The following is a 13,440-nucleotide window of genomic DNA, read 5'->3' on the forward strand; positions in this document are numbered from 1 at the left end:
GCTGCTTAGTGATCCAAAAGTTGGCTGGCCTCTTTTTAAAAACTTCTTTTTCACAGATCTTTCTACTTGCAGCAAAACAACGGTTTGTGAAGTTCAAGAACAAGCGAACGAGCACTGCGCAGCCTCGGAGCTCGGCGATCCGCCCGTCCCATCACCGCCGCCCCGCCCCGTGCGCGCCAATCGCGGGGCAGGGCGGTGCCGGAGCCGCTGCGGCGCCGTCCCAAGATGGCGGAGTACGTGCAGGTGATGAAGCGGGCCTTCAAGCACCTCAGTGGCCACGGCGGCGTCCGCGGCGCCATCTTGCAGCTGCTCAGGTAACAGGGAGCGCGGCGCGGCGCGCTTGGAGCGAGCAGCGGGCGGCTCCCGGCTCTCGCCTCGCCCTCCCCTCCCCGTCCCGTGGGGTCACCTTGGCGGCCGTTCCGGGCCCTGGTGGCTGTGCCCGGAGAGCAGAGCTCAGCGCTGCCCCTCAGCTCTTCTGTTCTGGGCTGTGCAAACCGAGGGACCGCAGCCGCTCCTCACACGCCTTGCCTTCACGCCCTTCACCATTTCTGTAGCCCTCCTTTGGGTGCTCTCTAGTAGCTTTATGACCATTTTGTACTGTTGTGCCCACACATAGTGCTTGAGGTGAGGCTGCAGAATAGAACAGGACAGTCTTTAACATCAGTACACCAAAAATCAAATTATTATGGCTTTGTGTGCCTGGAGACGTTTTCCTTGGTCGGGGCTCACTGAAATTGGCTGAGAAACGTCTCTTGGAGGTTCTGAATGCCTCTTAGTGTTTGGTGTCAGTGCTCAGGACACAAATGCCAGGACAAGGCATAACAACCCTTATGAGGAGGGGAAGGAAAGAAGGAAGGGAGAGCAGTGATGAAGCATCCCTTCTTTTCCTGAGGTTAGTTGCTTAGGCTTAAATAAGGTGGGAGTCTGAGTGCTTCTTTAAGTGATAAGTGAACTCCAGCCAAGGAAGCATGGCTGTGCATGTGTTCTGTCACTTGGCATTGGATGGAGAGTGCCCAGAGCACTGCAGGCAGCTGAAACTTTACGTGATCCTGCCTAAGGTGAATGTCAATGAAGAGGGGGAAAAAAATATGAAGATCTAGGTGGGGGAAAACACTTTAAAACATGTCAGTGGAATGCAAGTCATAGGTGTGCCTGTGGTACTCACTTCACATGATATTTAAGGTTTATGAACTTCTGAACAGCCCCCCAAGGCTTTATCTGCATGACTTCAGTGTCCTGTCAGTGGGGCACACAGTGAAGGCGAGCTACTGTCCGTTGCAGGAATTGGTGATTACGTTTTGCACTTCTTAAGTCTGAGTAGTTCCTTTGTTTGTTTTGCTTTAGATACATGTGTTTGAGTTTTAATTACAGATTTTTGCTAACCTCTAAAAAAACTGATATTGCAGTTTCACTCTGAGACAAAGGTAATCAAAGCTGTTCTGGGAATTCACAGGGTCAACGAATTGAAGACTGGTGCACTGGTAGGAGTTGACAAATATGGAAACAAGTACTATGAAGACAAAAGAAACTTCTTTGGTATGTGTGCTGATGTGACCACCTCTTGAGTGGCAGCCCAGCTCTACTGCTGGTGAATTAGGATTTATTGCCTGCCCATCTTCCTTGCTCTTTGCTTGTGCGAGAGCACTAAGTTCACTAATGTAAGACTGCAGTGACAATAAAAGTGCAGAAAACTCAAAAAGAACCAAATCCTGTCTGCTTCCTAGTCATAGCTGTACTTATCTTGCAGTGATGGCCCATAATAGCAGATATTTTTAGGCAAAATAGTTTTCCTTATGTTTTCATGCGTTTTCTACTTTATGTGAAACTGATTTCTTAAGTTTATACAGTGTTTCTGTTCATTTAATCAAGGTCGACACAGATGGGTCATATATACTAGTGAAATGAATGGCAAAAATACATTCTGGGAAGTTGATGGAAGTATGGTGCCCCCTGAATGGTAAGACATTTGACTTAGTAACTTGAATACATTGTGTAATTGCATGTATGTGTTCTTGTATTGCAAAGCAGAAGAGAAAAAATAATACATTAGTTTTTGGCGATAAGTTTTCTTGGAGGCAGCATGATGAAAAGGCTTCAGACTGCTTAGTTTTCATTTCAGGTTAGAAAGGTTTTTGCTGGATGCTTAAGTTGCAGAAGAAGGGTACCATTTGACACAATGTTCCCATAGATACAGAAGTTCTTCCTTGATTAAGCTGCACACTGGTTAATGAGAGAGAGGAGAAAGCTGATAGAAAATCTACAGTGCTGCTCAGTGTGTCCAGGAGTGCTCTGTGCAGGCACAAGTGCCTGTTCTTGTAGCTTCTCTCCTTTTCAAAGCCCCATTCTTTTCTTGGAAAGAGGTGTTCAGTATTCAGAAATGTTGGAACAGCCACAGGATCACAGGATGGGCAGGTTATGCTTTAGGCTCTGGGAAGCACCACAACCCAGATTTTTGATTTGTGTGTACTCCAGCCAAAAAAAAAAAACAAAAAAACAACAATGCAGCTTTCAGACACTGCAACTGAAATGTAAAATGTTGTATATATGTGCAGATGTATGGAATAGGTTAAAAATTATGTGGGCGTGGGAGACAGAGTGACGTGGCTCTTATTAGAACATCTGAGCAGTGCGTGGGTAGGCTGTCTAGGCAGTCAGTTTTGCTTCAAACTCCCCCCGTCTTCAAATTATGTTTAATGCAGTTAATGCTTTCTCTTTCATCTCTAGTATGAGTTTTGTGGCATCGGTTTTTAGAAGTGACATTAATATCTGAAATCTCCACGACCGGCATGTTTATGCCAGTGCAGAGCTGGTCCTTATTGACTGCATAATAACTGTTGTTTGATTCCACTTTTTATCCTTTTCACTTTTCACTTATCCTTTTCACTATAAGGCTGTGCCTGTTTCCAATATTATCATTTCTTTGAGGCAGTGTTTTCCTTCTTTGCTCGTGCTTATGTGTGACTAGCTGTGTCCTTGCAATATTCTACAAAGTTTATTTCTGAGTATCAGTCATGTTTCAAGGTAGAACGGCGTGTTTACATCACATAAAGCAGCGAGGTGAAAAGCTTTCCTGTTACTGTGGAAAAAATGCACTGGAAGAAACAGTAGGCTTGTCGTTATTATCAGCACTGATTGGTGCAATGAGACGTGAAAGGTTATACATGCACAGAAAGCGTCAGGAGATGTAGCTGTGCAGTATTCTGGGGTTTTTTGCTCTTGTTATGTTTTGTTTTTTTAATTGGAGCACAAATCTGATGGGGAGCAGCTGAGGGAACTGGGATTGTTCACTCAAGCTGAGCAAGCTCCATGTTTCTGGCTGTTGAGTACACCGTGCATCTTAAAGGATAACTGTGGGCAGCTGCGTGCATTCAGGATTGTGGAATGCTGTGGACTGTTGAGATGCAGTCAGATGAACCTTGCATTTCATGCATGATGAATTGGGGAAAAACACTTCAGCATATTGGAGAATTCTGAAAACGATTGGCTGGGAAAAAAATGAAGTAGGAATTAATGTTGTCAGAGTTAGCTGTCTGCCAGGTATTGGCAAGAAGGGAAGGGCAGGAAGGAAGAATGCCTCGTGCAGTAATACAGCACAGCACCATTTTTGCAGTTTTCAGATTCTGAAATAATTGGTGTGATGTCTTTTGACAGTGAATGTGCTGGAATCACAGCATGAAGGAAATCAAGAGCTGCTTTGACAGATGTGTGCTGTGCAGGGAATTGGGGCTGCAGCTGTTTTAAGAAATTGCCCTAGTGGAATATGTTGCCTTCTGGTTTGTTGTGATCTACATGATCTTATTTAACCTCGTCACTCAGGGATTTCTTAGCATCAGAATCAAGGTGATGGTATCTACTTCCTTGGAGACACGTTTGATTTCTTTAAATCCTTTTGACACTTGGGGAATGATTGGTACTAACCTGTGCAGCATTGCAGGCTGTACGAGTGCTAACTTCATAACATGAAATTTCAAATGTAAGTTAATTTTCATAATTAACACTGTTTACGTTAGCTGATCAGGCAGCCAGAAAAGGGAGGAATGTAGCATCTCAGACTGAAGTGCCAGCATACCCCGAAATGGAAAGGAATATATTTTTCCTCTTTTTCTTTTTTCCACTCTTTTTCAAGTCTGCCTGTGAGAATAAGAGTTTAATCAGGAAGGAGAGGAGGGAGGGAATTTCCATCCATTTAGCAGCTTCACAATAAACTTGTGTTTCATAACTATTTTAAATGCTGGTGTAGTGTTTTTAGGTCAGTGGCATTCTGTCACATTACTGTACAGTTTATCTGGCAGAAGCTTGCATGAGAAATCAGTTGTCTCCCATGGGTACACAAGGGAGATGTTTCTTGTCCCTTTTTCCTTCTATTCCCATCCATAGACCTGGGAGGATGAATGAAGGCTGTCTTTAGTAAGAATATAAAAAACTCTCTGGTTACACTAAGTCAAAGTTAAATATCTGCTTTTGTACTTAAAGTACTTGGGACAGCACTGAAATGCCCTCTGACTGTAGCACACCCCTTCATCTTTCTTGTTGCAGCATGGTTGGCTCGTTTGGGAAAAAATAAGTGGATTTTAGGAAGTTGGCAAGTAGCCTGAGCTTACATAGCCAGTGACTGAACCTTGCAGTTGGACATAGAGCTAGTAGCTCTGGAGTTTGTGCTGCACCAGTTCCTGTTTGACAGTTCATACAACATCTGATTGGCTCTAGTCCTTTGTAGCTTCAGTTTGAAATCACTCCGCTTTTAAATGTTTGTCTAAGAATGGGGAGAGCATCCCACATGGTCTTGAGTGCATTGAAGGTATTTTAAGGTGTCTCCTGTCTCCAAAGCAGAACTTTGGAGGCTTTACCTGCCTCAGTATTGGTAGTGCTGCTCTGTGTCTCAGGAAACTGCTTCAGCCTCTTTCGAGCTGCTGCTCTCCTCATTTTCTTTGCTTTGTATAAGCCGTCTGCTCCTTTTCAGGTTCTAAGTCATTACTTGCTTTTGAATCCTATTTTTTCATGCATGGATTTATAGGCAGAGTTTGCACAGAAATCTGGCCATCTGCAAGATGTCAAATCTCTTTATTTCTGCTGTTCAGTCTAATGCATGAAGAGCTTTTCTTGAGCATCTGGGAGTAGAGTCTGAGACACCGAGGCTTCAAAGGACTCTTTGTGGGATGCTGTCCAGGGGAAAGTCTTTCCAAAGCGAAATTTTCAGTTTATGTATGTTGAATGGGGAGGAGACCACAAATGTTGTAAATATCTTCTGGAGAAAATTCTTTCAGCACCTGTGGTGAGCAATTTTATTTCTACTTCCAGTGAGAAAATATGACTGAATGGGGCTTTTTTTGCTGGTCCATTGAAACTTGAGCTCAGTTTTGAATTGATGTTGTGCCAGAAAGTCCTGAAAGCAAACAGAGCGTTTCTCCAAAATACTGTGTTTTGGAAAACTTCATGGACTTAGTCTTAGAGTGACTGCAAAGCTATCCAGTCTGAAATGGAGAATAAAACTATTCTGTCTTCTGAGTTACATGAGTAAATAAACTCAATATTATAATAATTTCACATTTCAGGAAGTGAGAGTGCATACACTTGTATTGGAAGAGAGATGCAAAGCATTGTGTAAGCTTGAATTGTAGTCAATTTTAATTGAGCTTTAAAGCATTTCTTGTGCTCCATCTGCTCCAGCTTTTTTGTCAGGGCTTTTGTAACTGCATTTTTAGCCAAGAAAAACACTTGTTTTCCCTCTCGATGTGTATTGCTTTCCAGGGGGGCAGGAGACATGGGAGGATGGTGGGGTATGGTGACAATTGCACTGCATTTTGTTAGCAATGGGATACTGGGTTATTGAGTGTAAGTGCATGACCCCACTTCTCCAAACTCACCTTTTTTTGAAGCAAGGTGCTATGGGATCTCCTTCTTCCAGACAGAAATCTGCTGACTTTTTACATGGTGTGATAGGGGAGGATGAGGGGGAACAGTTTTAAACTGAAAAAGGGGAGATTTAGGTTAGATGTTAGGAGGAAACTATTTACTCAGAGGGTGGTGAGGCTCTGACAGAGGCTGCATAGATAGGTTGTGGATGCCTCATCTCTGGAGGCATTCAAGGCCAGGTTGGACGAAGCTCTGGGCTCCTGATCTGATGTGTGGCAGCCCTGCCCATGAATGGGAGTTGGAGCTCAGTGATCTTTAAGATCCTTTCCAGCCTAAGCCATCTGTGATTCTATTTTTAAGTGATTTTTTTTTTTTAAACTAAAGTAATATCCAAAGCTTTGATTTCTTTTTCTTTCTAAACGAATACCTAGAATCTACTCAACTGAAAAAATATCCAACCTTCTGTCAGTCAGACACGTGCATCTTTCATACTACTTTTATTGAGGTTTTGTATTGCTGTATCAGTGCAGTCTGCAGGAGTTGTTGCTAAAGGATGAAGATGTAATTTTCAGGCTTTCTAATAACAACTAGTATCAGAGAACTTCATATTTTTAGGTGAATTCTTTGACAAAAGCTGATAAGCAGAAGCCTGTTTTAATCCCATCTCAGTAAAAGCATCCCTAAGCTTGCAAAAAGCCTCACTTCTGTCTCATTACACGTACTTCATGCTGCATGCACAGTTAACTGGCTTATAACAAAAATGATTCAGCTTTGAAATTTGCTTTGGGCACTGAAATAGAAATGGGATAAAATCAATTCAGTTTATCCCCGCTGAAGTGTTTCTGTGAATTATTATGGAAGATGCTTTCCTTGAACATTAGTGTTATTTGCAGGGGAGGTAGAGTTGACATGTAGTTCATAGGTAAAAGGTAATGACTATACTCACTTGTTAATTGCTCCATTACTGTCTGGTATTAATCACTTTTTTGTGGAGCCAGTAAACATTTATGTGATTGCTTAGGTGAACTTAAATCATTATCCCATATCCCAAGTGGCAGCTTCACAAAGACTTTGGAGGTGGCTATTGAAATATCATTGTGCAGCACAATTTTCTGGTGATTAAAAGCAAACAAAAAAAAAAAACCACAAATTTTTTTGGTGCCATTTTTACCACCTGACTTCTTGCTCATTATAGGTCACGTAATACCCCTTACTATGCCTTAACAATGTGGTGTTTTTTTTTTCCTCTTAAGGCATCGCTGGCTTCACTCCATGACGGATGACCCTCCAACTACTCATCCTCCAGTTGCTCGTAAATTTATCTGGGAGAACCATAAGTTCAACCAGAGTGGTACTCCTGGGCAGTACGTCCCTTACTCTACTACACGCAAGAAGATACAGGAGTGGGTCCCACCTACAACAGCTAGCAAATAACAGGCAAAACAACAGCAAAAAGTGATTTGCCTCCACTTTGGCCTTCAGTGCAAACTGTATTTTCACTAATTTTATTTAAAGTAAAAGCTTCCTCTGACTGCTGTAGTTTCGTTTATTGAGCTGGGGGGAAAACCAAGTGAGGAAACACTGGGAAGAAGTAGAGGACAGAATACACAGCAAGTCTTCTGCTAGATACTCAGCTTTTTGTCATTTTGTTAGTGGCTCTTGTGTTTACATAAGCCACCCTCACTTGTTTTAGCATGGTAATCATTCCATGGCGGTTACTTCTTGCAGTTGTACCATTCAAAAGAATACAGTGCCACTCTGACAGTGGCAGCACACCCACACCCTGCACATGGCCTTCATTCAGTGCTGTGAAACAGTCCCAGTGTTTCTGTTAGTAGAAAGTAGCCCTTATTGAGCTCTCCTAACCTAATTTAAAAGGATGTTGTTTAACCTGTGTTAAGGTAACAAAAACACAGAGCACCACTGAAAAGCAAATTGTGGAATAATGAGCAGCAGGTGTGGGAATCTGACCTTTTCATCTTGGCAGATGCGCTGACCTTAAAAACCTGAAGAGATTTCCCTGAGCTGTTGAAGAGCCCCACTGCCTACCTGCCTCTGTGCTTGCCCTACAGGCACAAACCGGGGTAGAGCAATTGACTCTTGCTAGCCTCAACTTTTTTAATGTGTTTTTACCTAATTTCATGCCTCTTCCTTTGTCGCATGGGTTTTTTGGGCTGCAGCTTGAACATGTTTCAGCACGGAGTTTTATGCAGGTTTGTGTGTGGCAGCACCCCAGAGGAAGGCAGGAAAATGGCTTTTCCTCCTGCCCCTTGGAGCTGAAGTGAGCCTAGGCTTCAAGAGCTGGAAGATACTGTCAGTCCCATCTCTGGAGAGCAAACCCAAACTCACTCATCCTTCTGTAAGCTGCAGGGACCGCATTTGCTGGACTTCAAAACTGGAATTGCACTGGTAGCACCTGTAACGCTGCCTCCTGTGGTAGGTTGCAAAAGATGTGTACAGGAGATTAAGTGAGCATGTGAAGGAACACCTGCAGTCTTTCACAGGGCTCTCTGCAAACACTCTGCTATTCAGCTCGGTGTATCTGCAACGTCCTTCACTTGTGGAAGTTCACCTTTGCTGATAACATCTGCCTCAGTAGATGGAGGATGCTCAATTGTTTTCTGATCTAAATGACACTTCAAATGGCAAGCCAGCTGAGTGCTGCAGCAGATGGTGTCTTCAACCAAGTGCAACTGAAGCAATAACAGGAATATTCTCCTAAATATGACTTTAAAAGGAGCAACTATCAGACACATAAACCATGTCCCATTAAGAAGACAGCTCCCTCCTTCAGTTGCAGCGCAGTGCTGAAGCCTGCTTTTAAAGTTGTGTTTTTGGGAGTACCTTTGCACATCCCTGTGGTCCTGGCTGGCCCTTCCTGCAACAGAGCACTGCTTCCTTCCTCACAGAATCATAGAATGGCCAGGGTAGGAAGGGACCTCAAGGATTATGAATCTCCAACATCCCTACCACATGCAGGGCCACCAACCTCCCCATTTCATACTAGACCAGGCTGCCCAGGGCCCCATGCAATCTGGCCTTGAACACCTCCAGGACGGGGCATCCACAACCTCTCTGGGCAGCCTGTTCCTGCACCTCACCACTCTCACAGTAAAGAACTTCCCCTAAAATCCAACCTAAATGTTCTCTCCCTCAACTTAAAACCATTTTCCCTCGTGGCTGCCTGGATTGCACCTTCTGCCCTGTCTCCAGCCTGGAGAAGAATGGCTGAGACCAGACAGGCCTTTAAGCAGTGCCACGTGCACATCTTGTATGCCATATCCAAGGCCCACTGAGCTGACTGGAGCTGTACAGCAGGACACCAGCCCTGTCCCCTCCATACAGGTGACTGCTAGCAGAGTTCAGCATGGCCCTGGTAGTCCAACAGGCCGGGTTAGCACAGTGTTACCATTTCAAGAGGACTCCATCGATGGCATCCGTTGGCATCGTGCCACTCCCTGGGCCTGGCCATTTCTGCTGTGGTTTCACATCTCTTGCACCCACACAGCATCGTTGCTCAGAGTGGAAGATTTTGCAGATGCTCAGGAATGTTACTTGACCATATGTGATGAACACAAAGGGCAGACCCAAAGCAGTGTTTTGAGAAAAGGGCAGTGCTTCTTTTAGTTTATATATGAAGTAATTACCTACAGGATTTTTTATTTTATTTTTTTAATAAATGCTTTATACCTACATTTATAATTTCTTTTAAGCATTTTACTTAGATGTTGTGATTCAGGATTTTTCTCCTATTAAATATCAGCAGACTGAAAAACAATTAGAACATGAATGCATGTGTGCTAAGCAGCAACTGCGCACACACATGTGCATAGGTATATTTGAACTAGGAATAATGAATGTTAAATTTAGCATAGAGACTGTAGTTAGTAGCAGAGTTTTATTACAAAGTTTCCAACAAACGATGTTGAACTTTCATCATCAGATTATGAAGATTTACATCGGATTATGAAGTAAAATGTTTGTCATTGAAATCAGGAATCACTTCATTTAGATCAGTTTATCCTGCACTACAAGAAAGGCAGAAGACATTGGTACTGCAGCCAAAGATTTTCCTTTGTGCTCACAGGTGTGTTTCTGAAATCCAGAGGTTTTTGGAATTGTTTCGATTATGTGGGATTAGGCAGCAAACTAAAATGCTAGGAGTCGATCTTACACCTTATGTAAATTACTCACAAACCACCACACTAAGTGCTTGGTGTCATTTAATCTCTGCTATAACAGCAACGGATACAGAAGCTGTGTAAATAATCTGTACTGCTGTTAGCATCACTTCAGCAAACTGCCACTCAAGAGACTTCTGCTTTACACTGATTTATATTCCTCGAATATTATGCCTATTTGTTTCTCTTTTTCTATGGGGTAATTTATTTCCGCCCCTCTAATGGACTACTTCATTTTAACCTGCAATTTATCTTTTAAATATTAGTTTTAGATTAAGTGCTTGTAGAGCCGTTCTATTTCCTTCGTTGCCTGAAGGATTTTCAGTTGATGGAACAGCGATCCATCAGAACACAGCCTGTACGTAACAGATGCAGTCTCATGTGGTTGAGCATTCAGACACAGGCCTATTAATAGTTTGTTTTTTGAGGGTAACCATCCATGAAAATTCAATGAGGCAAAACCAAATTCAGCAATATCTGTCCGTGTGGCATTTCCCTCCTGCCTTGCAGCAAAGCAGTGTCCAGAGAAAGCAAGCAAACCCTAATGGGTTTTAATTTGAGGCAGCTGTTAAAAAGGAAAAGAGGATTTGTTTACTCTGGGTATTCTGGAGTTCATGGGGCCGCTTAGCTTTATTGTTTGGAAAGGAAAGGGACAGGTTTTTGGAGCATGGTCCTCGGTTACAAGCCATGTGCCCACAGAGCCATAAGACCACTGCTGGCACAAGCAAGAAGTATCTGTCATTTGGCACCTCTTCCCTTCAGCACCTCCTGCCTGACCTCTGCGGCTCCCTGGGCCCAGCCAAGGGACTGGGCAAGGTGAGACGGGACCTCTCAGCCTCTGCTGAGGGAGGTCACCTCCACCTCTGAGTGGTCCTCGTTGGTGCAGGTCTGGGTAAGGTGCTGAATCCCAGCAGCACTGGCAGTCTTCTGGATATGTCAGAGCTTAATATCCATGTGTCTGTGCCCAGAGAGCCCATTAATAATGTGAATCTTTTCAGAAAAATGATTCTGTAAATAGGAACAAAAGTCAACAAGTGACTTTTGCTATCTCCCATATCACAGGTGAAAAGATGCAAGTGTCCCAGGAAGCTGTCGAACATGTGAGAGTCATTCTGGTCTCCAGAAATCTGCTGGAGTCTGCCCAGGCAGGCAGAACAAGGCATCCTTTGTTCAAGAATTTGCTATTTGCTCAGAATGAAAGTGTTACTACTCTTGTTTTTATTATAAAAACAAACAAACAAATGAAACACCCAGAGCTATTACATTGAAATCTATCTGGCTTTCCTGCAGTTCTTACTCTTTAACTTTCATTCCCTCCCCCACCCCCCAGCAGGATCTGGTTTCATTCTTGCTTATGAGCAGCTCCAATCTGGGGCTCTCCAGCCTGCAGTGCTGTTGCTGTAGAACTAGCAGGGAGGATTAATTTGTGCTTTCTCAGCTTCAGATGATCTCTGAGGGACTTCAAATGATTGCTGATGGATATTTTCTGATGGCTTTTTCTTCTTCCAAAAAACAATGCCTTACCCATCTGTTGGTTTTAAAGCCTAAAGATTTGGCCATTAAAGTTTACAATTTGAAAAAACAGCAGCAGAGGCAAACGCATCCTGGCAGAATCACTTCAAACGCTGCAAGAAGAAACCATGCTTAACACAGTTCTTAGTCAATCTCATGGTCGGTAGCAAGAAGCAATTTGTGCTGAATTAATTTCTGCACTCTTGAGCTCTGTGCTGTCCTGCACGTCACACTCTGCACTGGGAGCCTTGGATCTGCCATGGGTGCCTGCCCCATGCACAGTGCTGCCCTGTACCGTCTTTGTACTGCCCACTGCTGCAGGAACTTATGGCTGTTTGCCTCTCTGACAAGAAAAACCCAGGCACAGAGATGAAGCCCAAGAGCAAACAAGCAAGTAAAGGTTGTACAATGCACAACACAGCACACATTGTGCAGCTGAAGCCTCTCCACAGCCACAGAGGGCTGTCAGTGCCTCTGTCACCCACCTGTGCTACAGGCCATTGGAAACTTGTATCCAAAAGTTAACAATGAAACAGCCACCTCTTTGTCACAGCTGAGCACAGACCAGATCCTCCAAATCCAAGCTGAGAGCACAATTAGCTACCTACAAAAGCAAAGTGATGAGCAGTAATTAATCTGTGCTGTAGCAGCTGTCAAATTATGTGGGGTAAGCTTCTGTTTCTTCTAAAACCTGAGTGGAATTGTCTCTGTGTAGCTCCTATTAGCAGGGATTGTAATTGCTGTTGGTACTGAGCAACGGGAAAACACAACTGAAGGCTGACAGCGTGTCAGCTCAAGCCTGATGGCGGCGGGGAGACCTCTGCCCATTTATCTGATGCTGTGTTGGGCAAAATGATGCTCAGCTAGTCATTCCCTCATGTCACAATGCATAATTATACAGTATAATTGACTTCATGCACTGCAATTAACAAAACAGCATCTTGATACTGAAATACATCCAGGAAACAAACAACTTTTATCACCTACCATATGCTGCCTAGCATCAGATGCTTAAAAGCTGCTTGAAGATTCGCTGTGGTGCATTAAAATTCATATGGGTCAGTCAGAGAGGATGGCGTTTCGCGGGCACCTGGACAATATAACTCCTGAGCAGCTTGTCTATACTAACAGGGAACAGTAAGTCAATGGGTACCACCATCCTGCTCTGCTTTCTGCTTTTCCTCTGTGCCTCCATTAAAAAAAACCCAACACTCTCCCAGGAGAGAGACTGACATCCTGAGCAGAGATTTATAAATACACACATACCTTTATACACACAAATGTTATGTAAGGGAATATTTGTGCTTATCACCCGAGCTGCTTGAATCTCCAATTTCTTTTAGTAGCTATACATTTCATCCATGGAGGACTTGCTTCCACCTCCAACACTGCCTGCAGCTCCCACTTCTCTTCATGCACTCCCTGAATGCTGTGCCGCAGTGGGTCAAGAGAGCTGAAGCCTGGGGGATGTGTGTTTTACCCCTACATTGCAGTGAAATTGCAAAGAGCACTGAAAAGCTCTTCACTTGCTGTGCTGGATTGTTCAAAGCACAGCTGAGAGCACTGCAGCTTTCACCTCTGGGACCCGGGAGCCACCTCTGCACCACAGCACGGCTTCTCCCCAGCTCTACACTGATGACTGCAGCAGGCAGTGGGAGGTTGGGAGCACACATGTGTTTTGTACCTGTAATCACCTCTGTGTGCTGCCTTACATCCAGTCTCCTTTCACCCACAGCTTAGGTCCCGTGCCACCCCTTGCTTCCCACATCAGGCTCTGCTCTCCCATCTCATGGCAGGAGCTCTGTGCCTTTCTCACTTCCTGTCTAATTCTGCAGGTTTCTCCTTCACTGTGTTATAATACTGCGCTCATCACCCATGGAACTGAGTGCTCACT

The 13,440-nt window shown here is 43.9% G+C and overlaps 1 protein-coding gene across 1 annotated transcript; it reads left to right on the plus strand.

The window, feature by feature from the left end:
• Window positions 1-225: 225 nt before the first annotated feature.
• Window positions 226-7,373, plus strand: NDUFA12 (NADH:ubiquinone oxidoreductase subunit A12; the record flags this gene model as incomplete). The annotated part of the gene is made up of 4 exons (XM_079532448.1): window positions 226-314; window positions 1,454-1,536; window positions 1,870-1,957; window positions 7,107-7,373. The coding sequence occupies 4 exons, from the start codon at window positions 226-228 to the stop codon at window positions 7,285-7,287; spliced, it is 441 nt and encodes a 146-aa protein (XP_079388574.1). The 3' UTR covers window positions 7,288-7,373.
• Between the last annotated feature and the right edge of the window lie 6,067 nt (window positions 7,374-13,440).

Source organism: Tetrao urogallus, assembly GCF_951394365.1.
Source record: "Tetrao urogallus genome assembly, chromosome: 1".
In the NCBI taxonomy this organism is placed as follows: domain Eukaryota; kingdom Metazoa; phylum Chordata; class Aves; order Galliformes; family Phasianidae; genus Tetrao; species Tetrao urogallus.